The sequence below is a fragment of the Anas platyrhynchos genome, chromosome 7, assembly GCF_047663525.1.
Source record: "Anas platyrhynchos isolate ZD024472 breed Pekin duck chromosome 7, IASCAAS_PekinDuck_T2T, whole genome shotgun sequence".
Taxonomy (NCBI): Eukaryota; Metazoa; Chordata; class Aves; order Anseriformes; family Anatidae; genus Anas; species Anas platyrhynchos.
In genome coordinates, this window is record NC_092593.1 from 37851340 (window position 1) to 37874608 (window position 23269).

At 37.9% G+C, this 23269-nt stretch overlaps 1 protein-coding gene across 6 annotated transcripts in view; it reads left to right on the forward strand.

Annotated features, from left to right (window-relative positions):
• SLC39A10 (solute carrier family 39 member 10) overlaps positions 1 to 23269 on the forward strand; it is a 191241-nt gene that overhangs the window by 52955 nt on the left and 115017 nt on the right. For 2 of the 6 annotated variants that reach the window (XM_038182339.2, XM_072040592.1), the window contains one exon: positions 19601 to 19788. In XM_038182339.2, coding sequence (XP_038038267.2) covers positions 19601 to 19788 — 188 coding nt within the window. Of the gene's footprint in view, positions 1 to 13127; positions 13206 to 17861; positions 17914 to 19600; positions 19789 to 23269 lie in introns of those variants that run through there. The other 4 variants (XM_072040590.1, XM_038182340.2, XM_072040591.1 and 1 more) reach the window with 4 other exon arrangements.

A 23269-nucleotide genomic window follows, 5' to 3' on the forward strand; every position in this document is an offset into this window, starting at 1 on the left:
TTATTTCTGATTCTTCTTTGTATGTACTGTTGGTGAAGATGAATACACTCCTGATTTAATTTGTCACAGATCCGGGCACCTGTTTCTCTAGCTGAGCTGCTGCATATCTCAGCTGTGGGTTTTCTGAAGTACTTTGGCAACTGAGCTACATCTTCACTAGTTGAACAACATACTTCAGCTGCAAAGTTATTTACAAACTTTACTGATCAAGCTGCATATTCTTGGGTCGAATTTGCTGCAGACAGCACTTTGCAGATGGAACTGAATTCTTTACTAATCATAGGCGATGAATTAATTTATTTGATTAGCAGTAATTTGCATTATTTTCTGATTATGTTCTTCAGTTCCCTCCCTAAAGAGCTGTGTTGTGTGCTGGTGCTGGTTAATCACCTACTACACTCTACTTCAGAGAGGAAGACATTTTGGTTGTAAATAAAGAGATCCTTTTCTCTTCAAATACTTCCTAGAAAAACACTCCATCCATTTCACACAGGGGAAGATATGTTTGAAAAGGTGAAAGATACACACGAAACCACATTTTCCCACTACCTTTGTGAGCCTTTTAGTTCCTCATGCTATGTTTGCTTTCTTCTTATTATTCATTATAGCAAGTGCTATTACTCTGTCCATTACTGTGGCAATGCCTCTTTTTCTTGGCACTGCTGTAAAAAAAGAAAAATAATAATAATAATAATAATATATATATATATATATACATGTAGGTGTACAGGTGTACCCATTGGACTTCAATTCCCTGTTGGACTCAGCTGCAGTGCAGACTGCACTGAGCTGCAGTCAGATCCATGTGGCAGAGGCACAGAGAAGTGCAGCAGCTAGCTCACCAGGGGCAAGCAAATAGCGTGCCCCGGTGCAGGCCATGCAAACTCACTGGACTAAAGCTGCCTTTTTTTAATCTTCATTGTATACCATGGTATAATTCCCCTGTAAATATGAAAAAATCATGCAGGAGACAGTGTGCAAGTTTCATAAAATTCTACAGGTAGTCATTTCTCAATGGTATGTAGTTTTTACAAATATTTTTTAACAAAACATCTTTGTAATATCTCAGTATCTCTGCTTTAGGCAATTAAATCTTCCCCTCCCTTGCTCAGAGAACATATTCATTACTTATCTCTGTAGTGCTTAGAGTAAGGTATTTGTCTTAGTGTTTTTGCCATTGTTTCCAACCATCATAGAACTTACAGCATATCAGGAAAGTTTGAATGCAGTTGCTGACTGAAGTGGCTGGCATAGTTTTCCCATGTGTATCACTACATTTTTGAACATTAAATTTTGTCTACCCTTATAGCTTTATCCTTCAGTGTCATGAGGTCCTTCTAAAACTCCTTGCGGATGTCCTAGCAGTCTGTAGTTCTCCAAATCCACTAAGAATTTTCTTGAAATCTTGGTATTGCATTAACCACCTCTATTTTTCTGGCACTAAGGTAATTTTAAGCAAAAGGTTACGCATTACAGTGTTAGAGTAATTTCATACCTGACTGCTTTTAAAACTTCTTAGTGAATATCACTTGATATTGGGATTTGTTGCTTATTCATTTTTACCAGTTTGTTCTTAATTCTATTCTACTGACACTTAAAGTTGAGATGGTCTATCCAATACGTCCGTCATAAAGAAAGTTTGTAGTATAACTTAACTAAATTCATTTTCACTGGAGAAGAGGAGAAAAGAATTAATTCTCTTGCTTTCTTTAAGCTCTTTTTTTTTTTGCCATAAATGTGTGTTGGCCCTACAAAATCTAAGATAGCATCCACAATCATCCATAATGCTAGTGTTTGAAAGAAGCTAGTTTTATTTTTCATGCTGTTAGCAAATTCTTAATGTTTTTAGTCTTGTTGTTCGTTGTGTTTTTACTTTAAGTAAAAATAATTTATAATAGAAGTGTTCCTTCTTTAATAAACTTTCCCATTCATATTTAAGTTCCACTTTGAAAACTGAAAACTGACATAACAGATCTCTTGTCTTTTCTGGTGTGATCCTACAAGGATGTTACTAAATCTACAAAAATGCATGTTATTACATCTACATGTTATTACATGTTAGGATGTTACTACATCTACAAACTACAAATACATTATAGTTTTTGTGAGAGTGGCTCTATTTTTTGTGCTATGCTTAAATGGGATTTTCTTTACAACATAAATCCTCCACTTTTGTCTTCACCTTTGTCCCCTTCACTGTGCCCTTGGTTTTGCAGTTATAAGAGTCATCTGGAGCTTGCTTGGGTTTTCTGCCCTTTCATACCTCTTGGCTTCCCTGGCCTGTTTGTTTCTAGTTTCTGAATGACTTGCTAATACCAATTCTACTTTCAAACACAAAACTCACGGGGCTCCAAAACTCAGAAATATGGGAAGAGGCAGTTAATTCTGTGAAATTGAGAACTTTACATTAAAAAATAATAATAATATTTTTAAGAAGTTATTTTATTCAGCCAGTGAGTCTCCATTCTTAAGCTCCAGTAAGTTTTGCATCATATTCTGAGTCTTTAATATTTACTCAATTCAATTAAATAAGTAATTCTGCTATTCCCTCATTATTCTTGATGTTTTCTTAAAAAAATTTTAATGCTTCTTGAAATTCACAAAAAAAAAAAGTAAACTATTAAGGAAAAAATGATATATCTACTATAAAAAGATTATATTTTCTGCGTATGGTGTCAAAACAATGAATTATTATGAGGCAGTGCCTCTGCAGTTTTGCATCTTAAGCAAAGCTGCTTTATATGGTTACTTCATTCTAGTAACATAATTGGTCTGCTGGCATTACACCCACATTACTTCAAGGGATGAAAATAAAATTATAGTGCTGCATAAAGCCTGAAATGGCCACCTTTAAGTTTAATCTTCCCCTTAATGTTGTAGAGTCTATAAAATATGCATTAATTCAAATTTTTAATAGCTTTTATCAATCCATCTTTCCTTTGTAAAGTAGACAATATCTAATATATATGGTCTCTCTAACCTTATGCTTTCAACCCCATGATAGATCTTACTATCTTACCTTGTTTTAAAGTTAATTAAGCAATGCTTGTTTGTCAGGAGCATGCAAAGCAACAAACAGCTCCTGCCCTGCCGATATGTTCAGGACCAGGCAGTTGGACACCAGGTACATAGTACAGGTGTGTACTAGTTCAGCTGATTGGCTATCGATACCTTTCCACATAAACAGAAAATGGTTCATAAAACTTTAACATATTGGCAAAAGAATCATTGTTGGGTCATGTACATCCAATTAATGTTTCTACTGGCTATGTACTTTTCCTTTAAGTACATGCTTGCAGGAATATTCCTCAGCTAACTGCTTTCTTAATGAACTTTCTATATTATTTAAGAAAATAATTTAATAAAAGAAATCACATGAATAGAAGAATTTAAACTATCAGTGGTTTAAACTATCCTATCACAAAATAATATTAAAAAGTAATAACGGGATGTTGCTTGGACACCAAAAAGTGTCATAATTGCAGTCATGCTTAATCAAGTTAACAGCTAGGGTTTGACTGCGAACAGATAGGACCAAAAATGTATTCTCCCTGAACTAAATGGATCTTTGTAGAGATCAACAGCTAATGGCTACAATCTTACTGGAAAAAAATAGGGAAGGTGTAGGTAGGACTCATTTTAGTTTCTGTGGGTCTCCAGACTGATGGAGCTTGTTCTGGAGCAATGTTTTTTCAGTCGTATCCTCTGTCATAAGCTTTCATGACATCCAGACAGAAGAGAAAAGACTTCTTCTTCTACATCTCTGAATTCACTTGAAGCATATCAAGTTTCAAAAAAAAATATCCTTTTTGTAGTTTATCATTACAATTTATTGAAAAATATCCATCTTAAAAAAGATAGGTTAATATTTTTAACTGAACCTTTAATGACAGTGAAGCTGACCGACACCCACCAAATATTTATTAACATTTCAAAAAAAGATATAACATTTAGACTTTTTAAAAAACTGTGGTTGTATGAATATCTCTCCAAAAATACTGTAAAAGAAAATCTCCATGCTTCAAGATTTAAGCCGCACCCTAAATATTATCATTAAATATTAGATGCTTAGGATATAGTTGACAAGACTACGCAATTGGATGCTCATTTCTCTTCCCTTTCCACCTTCCTGCTGTCCCTTTAGTTGCTTCAAGTGAGACAAACAGACACAGACAGCACTTATTCTGCGTCTTTTTACATTGACTTAAATCTTCCTATTTCACTTTATACAAAAAGACTGCTGCAAGAGGAGCAGCTGAAAAGCTTTAATTTAGAGTCTGGTGACCTGCAGCAAAAGACTAGAGCGGGCTAGATTTTGAAATAGCCCACCTGAACTCATGAATTTGTGTGTTAGAGCTCTCCTTGGTGCTTGTAGCATATCATACCTGGGTCTTGCATCTTTTAATTTTGATTCACTAAAGTCCAGTTGACTTGATCAGTGTTGATTCTGTTTGTGTTTTTTGTTGTTGTTCAGGATAGGAAACCTGCTGAAGAAACTGAGGGGAGAGTCACAGAAAACTGGGGCTTGATGATTGCAGGAGTCTATAAATGAAAGGGGGCTGTGGCAATGAGCGAGAGATTTGTGATAAAGGAAAAGAAGAGCAGGGCAGATAACCCAGAGATTGCCCACTGCTCTGCATACATGGTTCACAATTCCCACAGCCTGGGAACCAGTGAGTGCTGCCCATTGCTGGCTTTCGTCAGAGACAACGTTTTGGATGAAAGGCAGTCCCTGCCTATCCATCTGAGCTATGGCTTGACATGTTAGGATGAGACACCAGTTTTCCACTACCTGGACATCGTTAGCTGTGCTGTTCTTGCAGTGAGAGCAAGGTAATAGGAATCACAGCAGAGTTTTCATGGAGAAGACAGCCTCGTTCATTAGATTCCTGTACTGGAAGACTTGTGGTTTGCACAGAACCAATGATGTGCTGAAAGCCTGTTTGTGATGGGAAGGCTGAGCTCTGGAAGGTGGTAGTATTTTGTCAGTCTCAGTTGATGGTTTATGTACTGTGTCACAAGTTTTAGAAATAAAAGGGAAAAAGGTTTTGTTACAGAGCAGTCAGGACTGAACAGTTGAGCAATGACACTCTGAATGGACTGTTAGCAGCCTTCTTGAAGATCTGCTCTGTTTGTGCCTGATTTAATCAACTCATAAATTTCCTACTGTTGTTTTACTTCTGAGACATGAGTTTTACTTTATTTTACATATATTTTACATATTCTGAGTGAATGAATAGTTGGTTTGATGCACCTGTGTGATGATTGTCTTGTCAAGGAGCTGAGAAAGCTGTTGCTTTGCATTTGCAAGTTTGGTGATGCCCTTGCTGTGAATCACTGTTTCTGACCATACACAGCTTCTGGTGGACCCCTGAGCCACAATTGCTTAGCACAGCTAACAGTGCAGCATCAAGGCCTGCCCCTCACATCCAAGGCTGCCCTACAGCCTGGAAGCTACACAACAGCACACCAGCTTGTGGTAGCGTATATTGTAGTACAGCCAGGTCTAAGGTTTGGGCATGAAGCTAGGTATCCTTACCATGGCAAGGTTAGTGTGGTCTAGTAGCTGGATGCTGGGCTGAGGTGACTTGATACAGGCATCCATCTGACTGAACTACTGCAGAACTTCAGAAGGCAGGCTCTATATAGACGTAAACTTCACAAAACAGAATGAGGAAACAAAAACAAAAGGTAGACCATGGTGACTGCAGCTTTCAGCTGGATTTATTTCAGGTCCACCGAACCTGAAGTGTGAAAATCAGTACAGAAATCTAAATGAAGATAGCCAAGATGCATACCAGCCTGTTATTTAGTAAACTTCCTTTCTTTGCTGACCCACAGAATCTTCTGTAACATTGAACAGATTGATCTATTTTACCTGCTACCCACTAAATATTCTTAAAATAGAATGATGTTTTGCACTCACAGGAGAAAATCTGAAGATAAAAAGCAGGTTACATTAGATTTTACTGAGAAAAGAGAGGAGAGCTTACAAATAATTGCAGAGAATTGAGAGTAGAGGAACTATGGAGGGGGGAAGTGTCCTGTGTGGCGAGTTCTTTTCTTTTCTGTGTCTCGTTCAGTGGGTTATCAGCAATGCTATTCTGATTCAGAGGCATAGTGTTTGCCTTTCTGCTATGAGTGCCAGGAAAAATGACTATACGTGGTGCCCAGAATCTGTGGAAGAAAGATGGAATTAAGCATTAAAAGAGATAATGGAATACGGAAGGTAAGCTGCTTTTCCCTTAATACTCTTTGCAGTAGGAAAGATGCAGAATGAGTAGAAAGAATTTTAATAAATAAATAAAGTGGATTGTGCTGAGAGAGAAGATGAGCTGGAAACAAAGTAAAGCAGGTTCCAGACCCAACCCGACTGACTTTCAGATGGTGAAACTTCTCTAGTGGTCAATGGAAGTTTCCTGTGCCAAGAAATTCCAAAAATACCTCCTCTGTATTAATAGGATTCTGATGAAAAACAGAGAACTGCTGTGCAGTCACTGTAGGTCTGTTCTGTGGTGGTTTTTTTTTTGTTTTTTTTTTCTCCGTCCACCTCAGGACAGCCTGATACACTTCCCAAATACCCAACTCCAGGAGCCTTGCCAAGAGAACCAGCAGAGGACACCTGGAAGTTTTTGCTACCTCTTTTTTTCTTGTCAGCACTCAAGTATTAGAAATCCCAGAGCACATTATTCCTGAAACTCTCATTAATAAACCACACTATAAATATGACTGTGCCATTTTATAAATACCACATTTCTAGATCCTCTCTCTGTGGGCAATAAATATGAAAGTCAATTCCCTGGAAAGCAGCAGAATTACGAAGCTGTAACACAGCGGTGAGCCTGTCTCCTTAACTCCCTTTTTTCAAGCAGTTCACGATCAGGTCAGTGTTGCTCCTTCCCTTCCAGCCCTTACTTCATCCCACTGGCAAAGCCTGCATAGCAAAGCCATAGGAGTGTGTCTGCTGAGAAATAGTTATCTCACTCACAGGAACAATCCCAGCGATGCTAATGGAAGCCAAATGGTGGTGGTAACATAAAGGTGGGAAAAATGTGTTCGTGGCAGGTCTCGGTGAGTTCACTGTAAGGCAGCACCTGTGCAGTGCAAAGACTGCAGATGATTGGGGTACCTGCGGTTGTTCTGCCTGATGCTTGTTGGCTGCAGTAGAGGTTGCTGTTTGTACTTGTCAGCATTTGTATGATCTATTCAGATTATTTCAGCAATGTGGCCAGCAGGACTGGGGAAGTCAGCTACCAGTTTAATTTTCAAGGTTGCTATCCTAAAAAGCTTTAAACCAGGGATTTAGCACAGGTTGCTCACAAAGTCCAGTCCTGTAATTAAAGCACAGTTATGCTCTAACCAAAGTGACTTAAGTGAGTTGTTTTGTTTGCTTGTTTTTTTTATTTTTTTCTCAAACATGTTAATTTATATTGGAAATAATGTACAAATATAAATGGAAAAACCTTACAATATCTATTATGCATGGAAAGATCTAGAAAGGAGATGGTAACAAAACAAACAATTGGGTTTAATAGATCAAGTTTTGCAAACCCCAGGCAATATAAATGATTGTTATCTATCTCAGCAACAAGTCCTTACAAAACGTGTCTCCACCATGCAACCTCTAGAGAATTGTTAGGTCAGTCTATTTAAATCCCTGAACGTCTGAATTTTGTTTCCAAAATACAGCCAGTGAAATCCTCCCCGCTCTGTCAGGTTGCTTTATCACGGATCTGTTTCTGGCTGTCATAGAAAGCGCTGAGCTGCCCCAAGCGCTAGTTAAGAGCGACACCAAGTGGTTAAATAATTTATTCCTATGCGATACTTTTCAAAATATTTTTCCTGCTTCATCTTTAATTTTGAAACATCTCCTGTTGTTTTTCGTTGTTTTTGTTGTTTTAAACAGCCCTCATTATGCCACTGCATATATTTCCCTTTAAGGATTGCACACACAAGCTCTCACTTATTGTATCAGTAAACATCATCTTCTAATGATGAAAAGACTGATGCTCTGATTCTTCCTGTTCATCATGTAGTACTTTCTGTGTAAAATTTTTATTCTCCAAAGTGAGACAGTTGCTGGGTTTTGACCAGGTATGTTTTGAGAAAGATATGAAAACAAGAAAGAAGCTACTGCACTGAAAGCCTCTGACTGTAGAACAGTTAGAAAAACTATCAGCAGCAAGGTGATCGATTAGGTGGGAATTTTTCAGGGCAGAGAGAATCTAGTCATGCTGGAATAATGCAGACTTGTTATTCATACACATCTTTTCAAATGGCCAGCTGTTTCCCTGTTTTCTTCTTCACCAGGGCTCTTGTTCAGGACAGGTGTGAAGTAGCCCACTTAGAGACCAGCTGAGAAAACCAAAACTGACAGAACTGTTGAATCAGAGCCTGCTGTCACAAAACTCTATAGGATGGCTTCATTCGTATAATGGGCAAAGTAACAGCTCTGTTGAGAGTTGTCCCTTCCCTTACCAATCAGTCAGTGATTCTTGGTAGCCTTATTAACACCATATCTCTTAAATTAGCTGGTCATTTTTCTTTCAACACGAGAAGGTCTATCAGTCTGATGTGTCGCTTTCTGTGGCAGGCAGGTTGACTAAGTAGAAGCGGGCTTTCTTACCAGCTATCCTGATTAGCCTAGCCAAAACATATCATCTATAGAATTCCAGTACTCTCATTTTTGTGATCAAAAACAAGGTGAGGGAAACACTATTAAAGAACACCCAGACAAATGACAGACAGGAAATGCATATGCCTACCTAGAAGATGAGCCTAAGAAATTGGGGACTGGAGAGACTGACTGTGGAGATTACAGAATGAATGTTACTTTGAACAGGAGTCATTGGAATGTCTCTGAGTTAATGGCCAGTCCTGCTACCCACAGGGAAAATAGTAGTTGTGTAATTGCCTGCATTAAAAATGATGCTGAAGGCAGATCTGTTAAAGATGTGTGAATAATGGCATAATTACTTAGGTCAATCTGCTATGCTTTCTAAAAATATCATGTTTAAGTAACTAGTATCTCCTCAGAAATAGCAATTGTTCTGCACACAGACGTGAAATTCTTTCCTTAAGTGAATTTTGGCATAGTTAGTAAGCTTTCTGCTCTTTGCGTAGGACAAGTGTATTTGTGCCACTGAGTTGGAAGGTGACAGTGTTTTTAGATGGTGCCCTTGTGATCTCAGTAATTATCAGCTCCCTTGCCACTATAACAGACTAGTAGAGCAAAATACAGTTTGATGCCAGTAGAGTTGTGAAAATTCAACTAATTCAACTTATACTGCACAGCAGCTGATGTGTCAGGATGGACTGAGAAAAAGCTGCAGGGGATAACACCATGTTGTGTGGAGAAGCAAGAGTGGGATGATCATAAGGGGATTATACCATTTTATGAAAGGCTTCAGCTGATGGTGTAGTTAACTTTAACATTTTAACATGCAAGGTTTTTTGAGTTTCAGTAAATACTGTGTTTAGGTGTTGCTGTTATATTTGGATATGTTTCTTGCCAATAAGAAGCTGCTAATAGTTAAGTTCGTCAGTTTCCCAGGTAATAATATCAGTATGTTCTCAGTCCAATTATGAGGTTTATATCAAAACATGAAGCTCTTCGTTAATGTTCCTTGCATGCCTATTACGTGGAGTTGCTTTGGCAACCTCTTCTTCAGGTATTCCATTTCCCCATTTATCCATTTAATGGCTCAGCAATACCTTTGCATGGTATTGGTCCGATTTTATGAGGCACAGAAGAAAGTTTGTTGGAAATGGTCACTTTCATGATCTTTTGTTTTCAGTCATAAACAGTACTAATTTTGTTCATCAGTTTCCATGCACTTCAAAGTTGTAGATGGAAAGTAAAAATCCTGGACCTAAGGCATTGGTTGCCGTGTCAGCTACCTCCCATCTGCAATAAAATTGTTTTCTCATTTGTGACTTTGCATAATATACTGTAGTGTAGTCTTATATTTTGGGGCACCTGGTTGCCAAGAAAAGGTGACAGTTTAATGCATCAGGTGCCAGTAATGTCAAATACAGAGTCATTTCTAGTCATGCATCTCAGTGCCCACCATTTACAGAAACAGCAGTTGTTTTTGTGCCAGAGTTGCCTGATTGCCATAGAGTTTTGTTGTCCTCTCATCTTGAATACTGAAAGTTATTAAATAAGAGATCTCACAAGAAAGGCTGTAAAAAGAGCTGTTTATGCTATAAAAAGAATTCCATATGGCTTCACATATCCCACATTAAATTTTGCTATTCCTCATTCATGCTTTAGCAAGTTGAGAGCTATGTTACCATCTTTCTCTCCAAAAGGCCATTAGAGATAGCACAAAGAATAAACTGTAAATGCAAGAAAAAATATATGTTGGCAATCAGTGGCAAACTAGGGTTGTCCTAAATCTTCTGCTTGGAATCTGTATCTCAGACTTTAGGCCAGCAAGGGAGAGTGTATTTTGAGGTGTTTTGAGATGATGCTGTTTATCTCCATTTGCAAGAGAAACTAGATCTTTATGTACTTAATTATTCATAAGCCAAGTTCCGTAGTGGTTCATGCCTGCAAATATCAAGAGAGTTTCAAGACCCTAAGCAGTTGTCATTGGAAGATAAGTATTAAATTCCTTTCACAGTGTTGTAAGCATAAAGCAACATAAAAATAGCATTTTCCAAGGTGGAGAATCAGGAAGAAGAGCATATTTGTGTTTGATTTGTTGTAATGCAGATTTAAGTCCTAGAGGGGAAAAAAAAAATTACCTTAACTTTCAAGATCCAGGCAGGTTTTGTGACATATGAGGTACCATATGGGATATTGCTGAATCGCTTTAGCTCTTGCTGAGGCTGTTTTATCTAAGAGATATTTTGAATTGTTTTCATACAGTTTGCAGAAGTTAATAAAATATCATATGAAACAGTCTCTGAATCCATCAAAAGCATTTTGGATCTCTCCTCAACCTACAGGAAAAAAAAAAAAAAGCTGAGAGCTGTTTAATATTGACTGGCATCCCTTGAGACTCGGTACATCCTTGGTCTTACATTGCTGCCGAAAAGTTGCCCTTAAACCCTGAGTAGCAGTACCAAGTGTTCACTCATGCAGCGGCTACAAGTTGTGGGCTGGTCTTTGGGTTAGTCAGCTAGATCAAGCTAAGTTTCTATTTGTTGTTTTCAGATTTTTTCAAAATAGTTATCCTTTTTCCTTGTCAAGAAAATATCCTTTTGCTTATTGAAGACAGTCATGTTTACTGTACTGACATATTCTTTCTTAAGGCTAGCATCATCAGACATGCTAAACCTCAACCACAGGAAGCACTCATTTGTCTTTTTTATTCTTTCTCGTAGTATTAAATCATTTCTTTAGATTTTCAAAGATTTTTGTAGACTGTATCAATTAAAGGCTCATTACCGTTATATTAACAGAAAATTATACTATACAAAGAAAAAAGCAATCTATCCTTTTTGTACAAATGCAGTGGTATTATCTCTCTCCCAGGATAAGTAAGATCTTACAAATCATAACGAATCTAAAAGCAGGTGAGCAGACAGAAGCCTGGTGGCAATTACATGTCATCAATAAATAAAATAAAACCCAAATTTCAATCTGTTAATGATGTACTAGTGATGTATAACAAAAGACTGCGTTCTTAATTAAGTGTTCATATATAGTTAATGCGTAATGGCCAAAATACCTTCTCTGAGTATGTCCTGGGTAGTCTATCTACTTTTTCCAAAGCATCGTTCCACCATGTTGCATTCACCATCTCAAGTACGGTATAAGGGTTAAACCAGTATCAGCCCTTATTATTGTACATTACTAATTGACAGGACATAAATGACTATTCATTATTTTTCAATGAGGTGATTATGCATGAGGTCTTGGCAAATCATTTAATGAAATCATCATGCTGTGCATGTTAACATTAAAGCGGTACCCTACTCACAAGGGGGAGAGAGAAAAAGAAAAAGAATCATTAATGAAGGGCTGAAAACTAAGAATGCGAACTCCTTTTTTTACTGGCATTAAATTGCTTTGTATAAGAAAACAGGAGAATCAAAGTCTTTTTTTTTTTTCTAGGATTTGTATTTCACCATACTAGTACTACTAATCAACACAGTATTCCCACTTTTATGAGTGGATGTTGGGTGTTTTGTCTTGCTTCTGAGATTCTTAAGGTGTTTGAGGCCTGAAAACCAGTGATGTGTCTGTGTTTGGGCCACTTCTACTCAGATTTCTTGGAGGAAAACTGCAGATTGTGTTCTTTAAAGTGACACTAACACGAAAATTTTAGATATAACCAATTCATATATTCATGGGAGAACAAGCATGAGTAGATGGAGATCAGTGAATTTTATTTCAGCACTTTTTACCACTTTTCAGATATACCAAGCAAGTTTTTTTTACCCCTTATACTTCTGCTTTTATTTACCATGACACTGAATGAAGGTGTCCTTTGCATTTTTTCATAAAAAGACCATATTGGTGACAGACAAATAGAAGGTTGAAAGAACAGACATTTGAATACATTCCTGCATTCAAGAATAGAAGAACCAGTCTTAATTTGCTTTCAACAACCCCAAACATTTCTATGCTTATGCTGTACCAAGAAAAATCATTGTCCAAAGTACTCAGAATTCTTCCTTTATTTTTAGTGGAAATATGAATGTAAAAGCTTTGGAAAGTCTCTAACCAATGAGTAGTTGTTTCCTCATCTTTGGAACAGTCCTGTACATTTTTATATTGTAATTATATAGAAATTGTTCAAATACAGAGTTATTCTTTCTGCTTGCTTTTGATATTTCAGAAAATAATTTTGTTAAATTTCCTTTAAATGGTGTAAATTGGACCAAAATAACAGTTCACGGTTTATATTAAGTTGTATGACCATGTTTCTTTACTGAAAATTTGTAATGAAATCTGTAGTAAGACATAGTTGTCTTTGTGGATGAAAAATGCTTGGCATTCTGATATGTTTTAATGAATACTTCAAAAACCCCCAAGATTAATTTAGATTTTCTATGTAAGTGCTTCATCAGCGTTGTGTTTCCCTCAACATTTTTAGGCATTTCTTGAAACTGTGAATGAATTTACATCACAACGCTGTCGTTGAAAATAATTTCCATCCTTGTCCCTGTAGTAGTGATCTCCTTATGTATTCAGCCAAAGACCAGAAAACATGACCAATTCGGGAAGGTGCTTTGCAGAGAGGTTAGAGGTAAGCATTACGAAATCAATGCTGTTTTCAGATACCAGAATTAAGAAAACATGTTTTCAATTTCTTTCTTTTCCTACAACTATGAAGTACTTGCAAATATTTCTGAAATAGGGGATGTACAGACATGTTGGAAATGAAAAAATGCAAAATTCTTTGTAGATATTCCCAAAACTCAAAGATGTTTGTGGACCAAAAGAAGTATTACACTTGAAAATAATGTTTTTTCTAAATCTGTTGTCTTTTTAGTCTACTTTCGAATGGATAATATTATTTTGAAGAGAGCTACATTCAAATGTGGAACATTCTTGTAAAATTCTCTGCTTTCTTTGTCTGAAATTATTTGCCAATTTTGAAAATACTTTTAGCTTCCTGAGGTTATAATGAGTTACGAATTTCCTGCTCAGCAAATAAAAAATTTGCCTATCTCTTTGCCAAATACCTTGAAACCCAGCAGAAAGGACACATAATTGCACTTCCTGCAAGCTCATCTTTACAATTAATTAGGTAGTAAAGATGGGCATGACTCCCAGGTCTGAATTAAGGCAGCCTGGGGTTTTTAGTGTATTTCAGCACCATGACAGAGATGCCTTCAGGCTTTCCGGCTTTTTTCATAATTGAGGGCTGGAAATACTGCCTTGTTTTCCTATTAGCAAATCTGAGATTCTGATGTAATCACGTTACTGTAGGTGCTGGCTTTGAAGGCTTTGGTATACTCTGCTTATCCCTAATCTGTCTCTGACAATAGCCACGATAAGGTATCCAATTAAATATTTCATGCTACTGTCTGCTAAGGTTGCTGCCTTTCAGCAAACGAGCAGCCTCATGAAACTGATGCGGCCAGATCAGCTCCACCTCCTGCCCAGCATTATGAGATATAGCAGCAAACTGGTCGATGTGAGGTAGCAAAGCGGATGCATATATCTGAATACATTTATATGGAGAGTCTGGAAGAGGAAATTAAACAAAAAAGAAAAAAAGAAAAAAAAAAATGGGTCACGTCTAGAAGGTTTTTAAAAGTACAGCTCAAAACTTTTTTTCTTCCAGAAAATTTTGTACTTTCTTGGCTTGACTGGTGACAGTAGAGCACAGGGGATTACTTCTGTCCCTCAGCTTTACAGCTTAGTTAACCAGCTGCAATCCAGTCTGCTCACACTGCTGAATTTAACAGCATTACTGTTGTGTTTTCCGTAACAAAAGGCAGTCATGTATTTTTGATCTGGCTTTTATTAACACTGTGAAAGAAACAGAAGTTGAGGTTTCCGTGAGGAAACACTGCATGTGAGTGCTATGAACCACACTCAAAACAAAATGGTTCCTATCTCTGCAGAAGAACTGGTTGCTCTCAGAAACTTAAGTATTGAGTTTATGGAAAACAGAACCCCAGTTCATAACTAGTGTATGCCACCATATCTGGATTGAAGTGAGAATTCTTTCAATCTGCAAACTGAGTACACCTTTAGCTTTCTATTTCTATATGAACAGAAGAAGGAATGACATACAGCAAGACAGACCTTCCTTTATTGCAGGAGCACTGGAAAATGCGTGCACGTTCCAAAGGGATGAATGTTCCAAAGACACTCGAACTAACCACATGAGGTCTAACATGTACCTTAAAGCAGGTACACACATCCCACCACACTTCAGTCCCTTTCAGTCTTTCTCTTTGGTTCAGCTCCACATACGGTGGAGAACAACGCCAACCTGCATCTGAGCAGCAGTTCTGGTAAGGGGGAATTGCTGTGGGAAGTGCTCTGTGTTTGTGAAAAATAATCCCCTAAAGTGGTAAAATGGAAAGAGAAGAACTGGAGAACATTTTTGAAAGTTTGCTCATACAAACTTCAATGAGACCCTGACCGAAGCCACTACCACAGGTGCATTTATATGTACTCATTCTTTGGGCATAGCACACACCACGTATGTTACAGCTTTAAAATCTTCATCTTCACTTTCCTATGTTAACTTGGAGGAAAAGAAGGGGAAAAAAGATGCCCAAAGTCTCATACTGCTCTCTTCCAAAATGAATAACCTCGTTAGAAAAGTAGGGTCACAGTAGGAGAACGCTTTTGTTTTTAGCTTAAAAAATGAGGTGTAGGTGAAGTTTCAAATACAACTCACGGTACTGAAACTATTGAACTAAATAGAAGATAAATGAGAAAATCTGACAAGTATATGTTCTTTAAAAGACAGGCATTTTAATGAGATGCAACTAATTGCTTTTAGCCCCCTGGCAAACTGAAGAAAATAACCACCTTCAAAATTTATGACGTTTCTTCCTTTTCCATGATGCTATCCAACAGACTTGTAACCTACAGGCAGGGTTAACATAAGAGCTGAATTATCTGGGCTGCAAGATGCAGCTGATAACATGAAAGTTCCCTTAGCCTGATCTGTTTTGTTAAAGAGATATGAAAATGTTCATGACATGAGTAAATACTTAGATGCATCAGTGCTGAAATAACACAAAAGGGAGGTTGGATTGAGTATTCTGGCTGTACAAACAGCATTTTTTCTTGTTGAGAAGGAAAGTGTAGAAGTGGGTAAGTACGTTAAATTAACGTGCCTAGATTTGCTCATAAGAGGTTGTTCAAAATTAACATCTCTGAAGAGTTGAGTAGTCTTCCACTGGACAGATTTAATAGGACAGTAGTGGAAGTCCTTCGCTTTTGTTTTTGCTCAGTGATACATTACAATTCCTGTATTACACACTAAATTTATGTATCACATCAGAATGAAAATCCAGGCCTGCAGGAGGACCTGTGGAAATTTATTTTGAATCTCTTCTTTAAGGACATATTTCTACATACCCTAAATTGTGACTGTAAGTAGGTGGATCTGCCAGTCAGCAAGGCACAAAGTAACTGCCCTAAACTTCAACACTGAGTTTGATGCCTTGGAAATAAGTCTGGCCTGTGAGAATTTACTAAAATTTAGTGAGAAAGGAAGGCCAGTGTTTTACTGAGAAGGGTTACAAGATGGACAGAAACCACAAAGGAGTACTGGTCCAGCATTGCCTTAGGTGAGAGGCTGCAGATAGCTAACGATTTTAAGGAGAGCTCAGAGCCAGAGTACTAAGAGGGAGGAACCATCCTTTATTTCTGAATTTCTCCTCCCATGAGAAGCTGGGTTCAACATGAAGGTATTTAAAGCAAGACAAACTGACTAGTCACCTGTACATGAAAAATATAATAGGGCAAAGAAGAGTGGAATGCCTGAAATGTGACTAAGTAAGGCTACAATGATTTTATAACCAAATAATCCCAGTGTAGCCTCCAAAATATTTTTGCAACTCCTAAGTTGCAAAAGAATCGTAAAATAAAATTTAGAAACTATTCAATGTAAATGCTGGTGATGGCATTCTCATTCACATAGCTGCACTGTTTAAAAGCAATTCTGTAAGAAACTGGGGTGTTTTTTACATGATTGGAATATTCATAAATTGATGACTAGTACAACTAAATCTCTTCAAAATGAGATCCTTTTAGATTTACAATGGATGTCTCTCTCATGGAAGTTGCCATAGTTACAGCACAGTTCTGCATGGAGCACCCTTTCATCACAAATTGTTCACATTTATATACAAATAGTTTGAACATATTTTTTTTTCATCTGTTGAAATGAAAGTACCAAGGATAGTCTTAAAGGAGAATTCCGTATTTGTGCCTGGGCACAGTGATAAACCAGGAATACTGAGAATCGCTGGATGATTCAGGCTGGGATGGACCTCAGGAGATCTCTGATCTGACCTCCTGGTTGAGGCAGAGTCACTCTGGGCTTTATCCAGGTGGTTCTTGGAGGGATCACCAAGGCTGGAGAGGGCAACAGCTGGAAAGTCAGCCCCATGTGCAAGAGAACTGCTGTTCTGAAAACTTTCCTCCTTCTCTGTTCTGGCTGGGGTGGAAAGTACTGTTGTGCTGTCCTGCTGAGAAAGACCTTACTGGTTTCCATTTGGTAGACTTTGCACACCAAGCCTGCAATAAGCCTCTGCCTTTTCACTTCTTGTTGCCTTGCTCACAGTAGGAATGGCAGAACCCCTGTTCCAGTCTCCTTTCCTGTAGCGGTGCTGAGGTAGTTTCAAAAGCCCCTTTTCTAGAGTCAGGTATCCTCTGAGCAGCCTGTTGTCCAGCAGAGATGTTCTCTAATGAGTTTTATTTTTTATTACTCCTTTTATTACTCTGGTTGGCTGCATCAGCCAGTGCCACACATACTGAGCAGATCGATCTCTCTTGCATAATCTAGGGTCACAAGATACCTAGTGTTTAGGAGTTCTTGCTTGTCAATGTGGCTCCAGGATGATTTGTCAATGTTTAAGATAAAAATAAATATCTAAACACCATCTATTAAACAGTCTGTGATTCTCAGTGTCTAGGCAAGTCTTCTTTCAAGGTCATGTTAAAGTACTGAGCATTAGTTTAAGTGTCTAGGCTTCATGCTATGATTTGGAGTTCAAATAGGAAATTGCTAGGCATATCCCAAAATTTTGATTAACAATCTGAACAACAAATTGAAAACAAGATTCCAAAAAAGAAAAAAAAAAAAAAATTAAGTGAGAAATTAAAAAGGCAGGATATCATTGGTTTGGAAGTATTAAGCTGGCAACTCGTGTGATGGTTTTTTTTATTAACTGAATGCAGTACTCTGGGAAAATACTTTGGCTATTATTTGGTGAATTCAGCCATCATCAGCAAACCACAAGGGCTGGAGTTACACGGTAAGTTTTCATTATGTCTCCAAGGTACTGGCTTTTCAGGCAGTGCGCTAGAGCATGGGTTTGCTGGGTTGCTGTTGGGGATGTGGAATCCTTAGGGGATCTCTGATGCTGTGACTGCAGGTGCTACCGAGGGTATAGAGTGACAAAATGAATTTGGGGGGGGAAGAAAAATGTTTATAAAAAAACAATAGCAGTTGGTCATTGTGTTTATAAATTATATGATGGCTTTACAGTTCAACTTCAGAGCCATCTTGCTTAAAGCAAGCCACAAACTCTGTTCCTCGTTCATCCTTTTATGAAATCCTTATCTCCTCTAATGGTTTTCGACATTTGTGTAGGCTCAGACATAGCTGTTGTTTAGAATATTATTTCTGATACAGCTCTGCAACTCTAAAAATGAGTGAGAACTATTCCTTTTCACTAGTTTGATAAATTCAGAAAATATCCAGGCTTTTTTAATGACTTTGTTTGTGATTCTCATGTGACGAATTTGGCTCAAGGCATCTTGGCATGGTTTAGAAGATAGGGTACAATCTTTTTTTTTTTTTTTTGTCTTTTCCCCCTTCCCTTATTAGTAATTCACAATTAACATAAATTGTAAGAACCTGAAGGAGGCCTAACTCAAAATAGATTTTCAGCATATGAAACATTTCAACATATTTTCTTCATAGTTTAATTCCAAGTAGAGTCTCAGAGACAAGATGGAAAGTTAAGCATTCTAAGCATCTTGACATGTACTGGAAATTTGGCTCAAAGTGCTGGCTGTGCCTTTCAATATATATTCCTATTCCTAAATAACCTTGTTGAAATTTTCGCCTATTTCCAAATATATCCATGTTTGACCACTTGGCCATTTAATGCAAAATTCTCGCAGTAGTGTTGTGAGGAATCTTGATCTTGCTGAGGTCTTTGGAAGCTGACTTGTCTCTGAAAGCTTGTGTGCCTTTTGTTCCTCACTGGGGTTTGGGGTTTTTAAAAAATAAATATTCAAACAATTCTACAAAGTCTGCTTATCTCTTACTTGCAAGTCCAGCAAAAACTTCACTGTGTGAAACACATTGTTTTATAAATGTGTTTACACAGCACGCACAGATCTTTCCTCACATTCACCAGAAAAGAAATGGTGACTTCATCACTTGATATGTAGGAGTTTCAAACACTCTCTGGTTGGCTTTGGGAATGACCATTTAAAAACAAAACTCAAAAAAAAAAGTATCTATTTCCACTACTTTTATATTGTTCTGAGTCTTTCAGAAAAGAGAGTGTTTTAGTAGAGTTATTTTCTTTATATTTCAGCAGCTGGAAAATCTAATCGCTGCTAAAAATCTTCTGGGTTTTTATTAAGTTAGCTCTGATTTATGTAATTTACCATGAAGTTCATTAAAGACTTCATTAATTTTTCACCAATCTGTAACAGTCTTATCACTGCTGTTTCTATTAGCTGAGGTATAATTAACTAAGTTTGACTTTTTAAATTTGGGGGCAAGTCATTTACCTGCCCTATCACCGCTTTCATAATAATTACATTTTGCTTTGTCAGATGTGAAGTGGTTCTCTTCTTATCCATCAGTTCCAGTGATTAGAACCCTCTATTTCAGATCGAGTGCTTGTACTGACATTTTGATCTCAGCAGTTTACGTCCTCATTCTCACTAGCTGACTAAATCTACATTTTTTTCCACTTCCAGAAGAACAATGTGTTTTGATACTTCCAAGGCTAAAAAGACAAAGAAACTTCCCATTGACCTGCAGCTCAGCGAAGTACCCTGGAGGGATTGATATCAACCTGGAATTCTCTTGGTGTTTGCACATCTGCCTTCCCAAGAATTTGGTGTCTCCTTTTTGGAACCAGGAAACAAGAAAGTCCCACAGAGAGGTATGTTGCATGTTAGACCACAAGCCAAGGCTTCAAAGTGTTTTTCAGAGTAGGATTCTTTAACACACTTCTGTATTCTGGTAAAACTTCTCCACTCCCCATCACACCATCATTTGTGGTATGCCATCGCTTATTTGAGATGAGTGTTTCACTCTCTGTCAGAAATTTCCAGAGTGACAGTCACAATGGCATTGTTGGGTGTATGGCCCCATTAATGGCCTCACAGATCACCATCACCATTCTGTGATGGACCGATGCACAAGTGCCAGCCAAGGGCCCAATTCCTAATCAGCAGATACAAGGAAGGGATCAGAAAATAAGTAAGTAATTACAAATCCATGTCTTGAATGAGAGAGCAGATCAAAGGGGACTGGCAGTATGAGAGGAGAGATTATTCCTCCTTTGCTGACAATGTCACTGTCTCTTGCTGGAAGGGGAGCGTGGTTGGGGGCGTTGGTTTGTTTGGGCTGTCAGCAGCCTTTTTCTTTGTGTCTTAAAGCATGATTAGCTGAGTGGTTCTCACAGGAGTGCCTCTGGCACTTCAGTGGCCTAGGCTGGCAAGACAAGCCTGGTGTACACTCTTGCTGTGACCCTGTAACTGTTATAGGATTGCTTTCTGTTTGGTGCATGTTTCATGGTGAGCTCTTCTGCCTTAATTCAGTGCTTCATACCTCATGGGCTGATAAGAATTGGGAAAAAGCTGAGAGTAAGTGACATCACAACATAACCACCCTTTCTGGTAGGCTATGTCTTAATGTATGATAAGCCATATACTGTTTTTCTATATTTGAAGGAGGTAAATTATAAATATAATTAGGTATTAAAGACAAGAGGGGGAGGTGAAGTGGGAAAGGCAGAGAAAAACTTATAGTTCTCTGGTTTACTTCAAACCAAAGATTATTGACTTTTTTGAGTCAGTCTAGAAATGGCTACTAGAAATGAATAATCAATGTATTTTCAAAGGAAAAATGAAACCGGTACCTATTATCTCCTTTTTTCTTTTCATTTGGAACTGGTGTTTCATAGTCATTTCCTTTAATGCTAATTAGTAGTAATTAGAGAAGAAACACAGTTTGGGATCTCGCAAAAAGTGCTGGTTTATTTGTAATTATTGTTATAGTTTCACATTTTCTTCCTTTGCCCTCTTCCATTTGCACTCCTCCTTGTTAGAGTAAAATAACCATGTAGAAGGTATCAGTGCTAATTATATGATCACTCTGAGCCTTCTGCCACCACAGTATTTGAAGCTTTTTATGCCAAAGGAATGCTTCAACGCAGAGAGTGGAGCAATGCACTTGGTGGGCACAGAGGCTGTTTGGCATGTTCAGGTGAACTGTTGCAGTTACCGTAACTTGGCAAATATGTGTATTTTCTCTAATACCTTAAGTTCAGTGGTTTTAATCCCTGCATTTGTAAGGGTTTTGACAAAACACATTCCAAGGGCTAACAGAATGCACAGGTGACTCAGGGTCACACAGTTTCATGGCTTTGTTGCTTGTGCTTATTTTTGAAGGCTAAGGAGATGGCATGCAGAGAAGGACTTTTGCACACAAATACTGGAAATTTTGTGTTGATGCACAAGTACGTTCTGACATTTAACTGAGGGTTTATTCAGGGTATCTTTTAAATTTTAACTTTATTTAGTAGCAAAAGAGTGATAGCATCTCAATTAACCATACTTCTAATTTTGATTAAGGTTTACTACCCTCGTGACAGATGGGGAACTATTAATATGTCTTATTTCTAATTTTCATGGTTATTACAAATAGTGCTTTTTTCCTGCACAGCATTTTATCTGAAGAGCTATAACAGTGTGTCAGCAGGGGAAATAGACTCTCAGTCCTGCATCCAGGTCTTCTGATCATAGCCTCTGGATATTATATTCCACAAAATGCAAAAGCTTCTAATAGGTACTCATAAGTTCCAGCAGATGAAAATGAAATTATATTTGATCAAATGTTTAAATTAAAATACCTTATTCTATTTAGGCTTATTGATTAATCATTTTACAACGATTTTTCCAATCTTCAAATGTTCTCTAAATTAGCAGTATTTCCTCTAATCTTCAGATTTCTCCTAAGAGGTAGGTCCTGTATCTGCACCAGTTCAAATGGGAATGGGAGCTTGCTCACACAGAAGTCACACCTTTGAAGATAAAGATTTAACCTTCTGAGACTGTACGTGCCAGATAAAATTACTTGCCCACAACAAGAAGCAGGACAAGGATTTCTTATTATATACTTGAAAGTTTGAATTCACAAAGATTAAAAGAAGAAAGAGAGAGGGAGAAAATATACAAATGACTTCCAAGAAACATGAGAGAGAAAAGAAGGAAGTGGGTCTTTTGTCCGTTATTTCATGCGCTTTTTTTCTTCCTAATTTAAAGGAAAAAAAGTAACATTGTTGTGGTAAACGCATAATAGTATGGAATGAAAGAAAGTCTGTCAGTCAGCAATGAAAAATAAGCAATCTCAGCTTTTTAATTCAATTCTTTTCCAAGTAAGTACAGTTTTAGGAAGATTTATTTGCTTTACCCCATGCGACTGATTGGAGTTTTGAGATCTTGTCACCTCCAAAGTCCAAATTTAAAATCTTTTTAATAGCCAGCATCTTTCAGGATAGGGAATGCTGAGATTCTGAGGTGCTGTAGAGAGTTGCCTGTGCTACGTGTCTGTTTGCAAATGTGCTCTCCAAGGCTCAGCTCCAAGGCTCATGGAAACCTGGGGGGAAGAAACATCCCTACTGACTTGGCAGGGTTGCTCTTTGTTCTCCTGGTCCATGCATACAGCCCTGCATTGTTCCAACCACTGCACAGCTGAAGTTTAGTTTTTTCTGGTGGCTAACATGACAGCAGCTAACCATATCAGATGTAGGTGAGGTTCCTCAGCAAAAACTGGTTACTTCTCATGCAGTGGGCTGCATGCCTGCTGCTGCTTTTTCCAAATGCCTCTCCAGCTCAGAGGCAGTCACTGCCCACTGTTCTCTTCCCAGCTTCTGTTTTCATGGGGCTTGGGCTGACTTGTGCCATCCAGACTGGGGGGATGCTCTTTGGTACCCTTACCTACCCCACCATAGCTGTCTTATTGCGCCTTTTCCATTTGCTACTTCCGTGCTTCTTCCCCCACTACCCCTTCAAAAAGACAAGCCTTAATATCACTGTCCAAATCCATACTTCTGAGTAATTTCTAGCTTGGTAATTCATTTTCATTTTCCTCAAGTATGTAATGTGCTGGTGGAGATTTGAGTGACCAGAGCAAGTCTATGCTGCAGGCTTTTCCATGGCCTGCACTAATCTGTTATTCCAGCCTTACATTTGTCTTGCACACAGAATGACAGTCTGCTGAATTGCTTGCTGGTTTCCCTCAGACACGCACACAAAGACAAAAATCCTTTAGGGAATATAAAAACTTACAAACGCTTTTGAAACAAGATATATAAAGCATGGTCTTTAGTGGAATCAGCTGGTATGTTTTTCACTCTA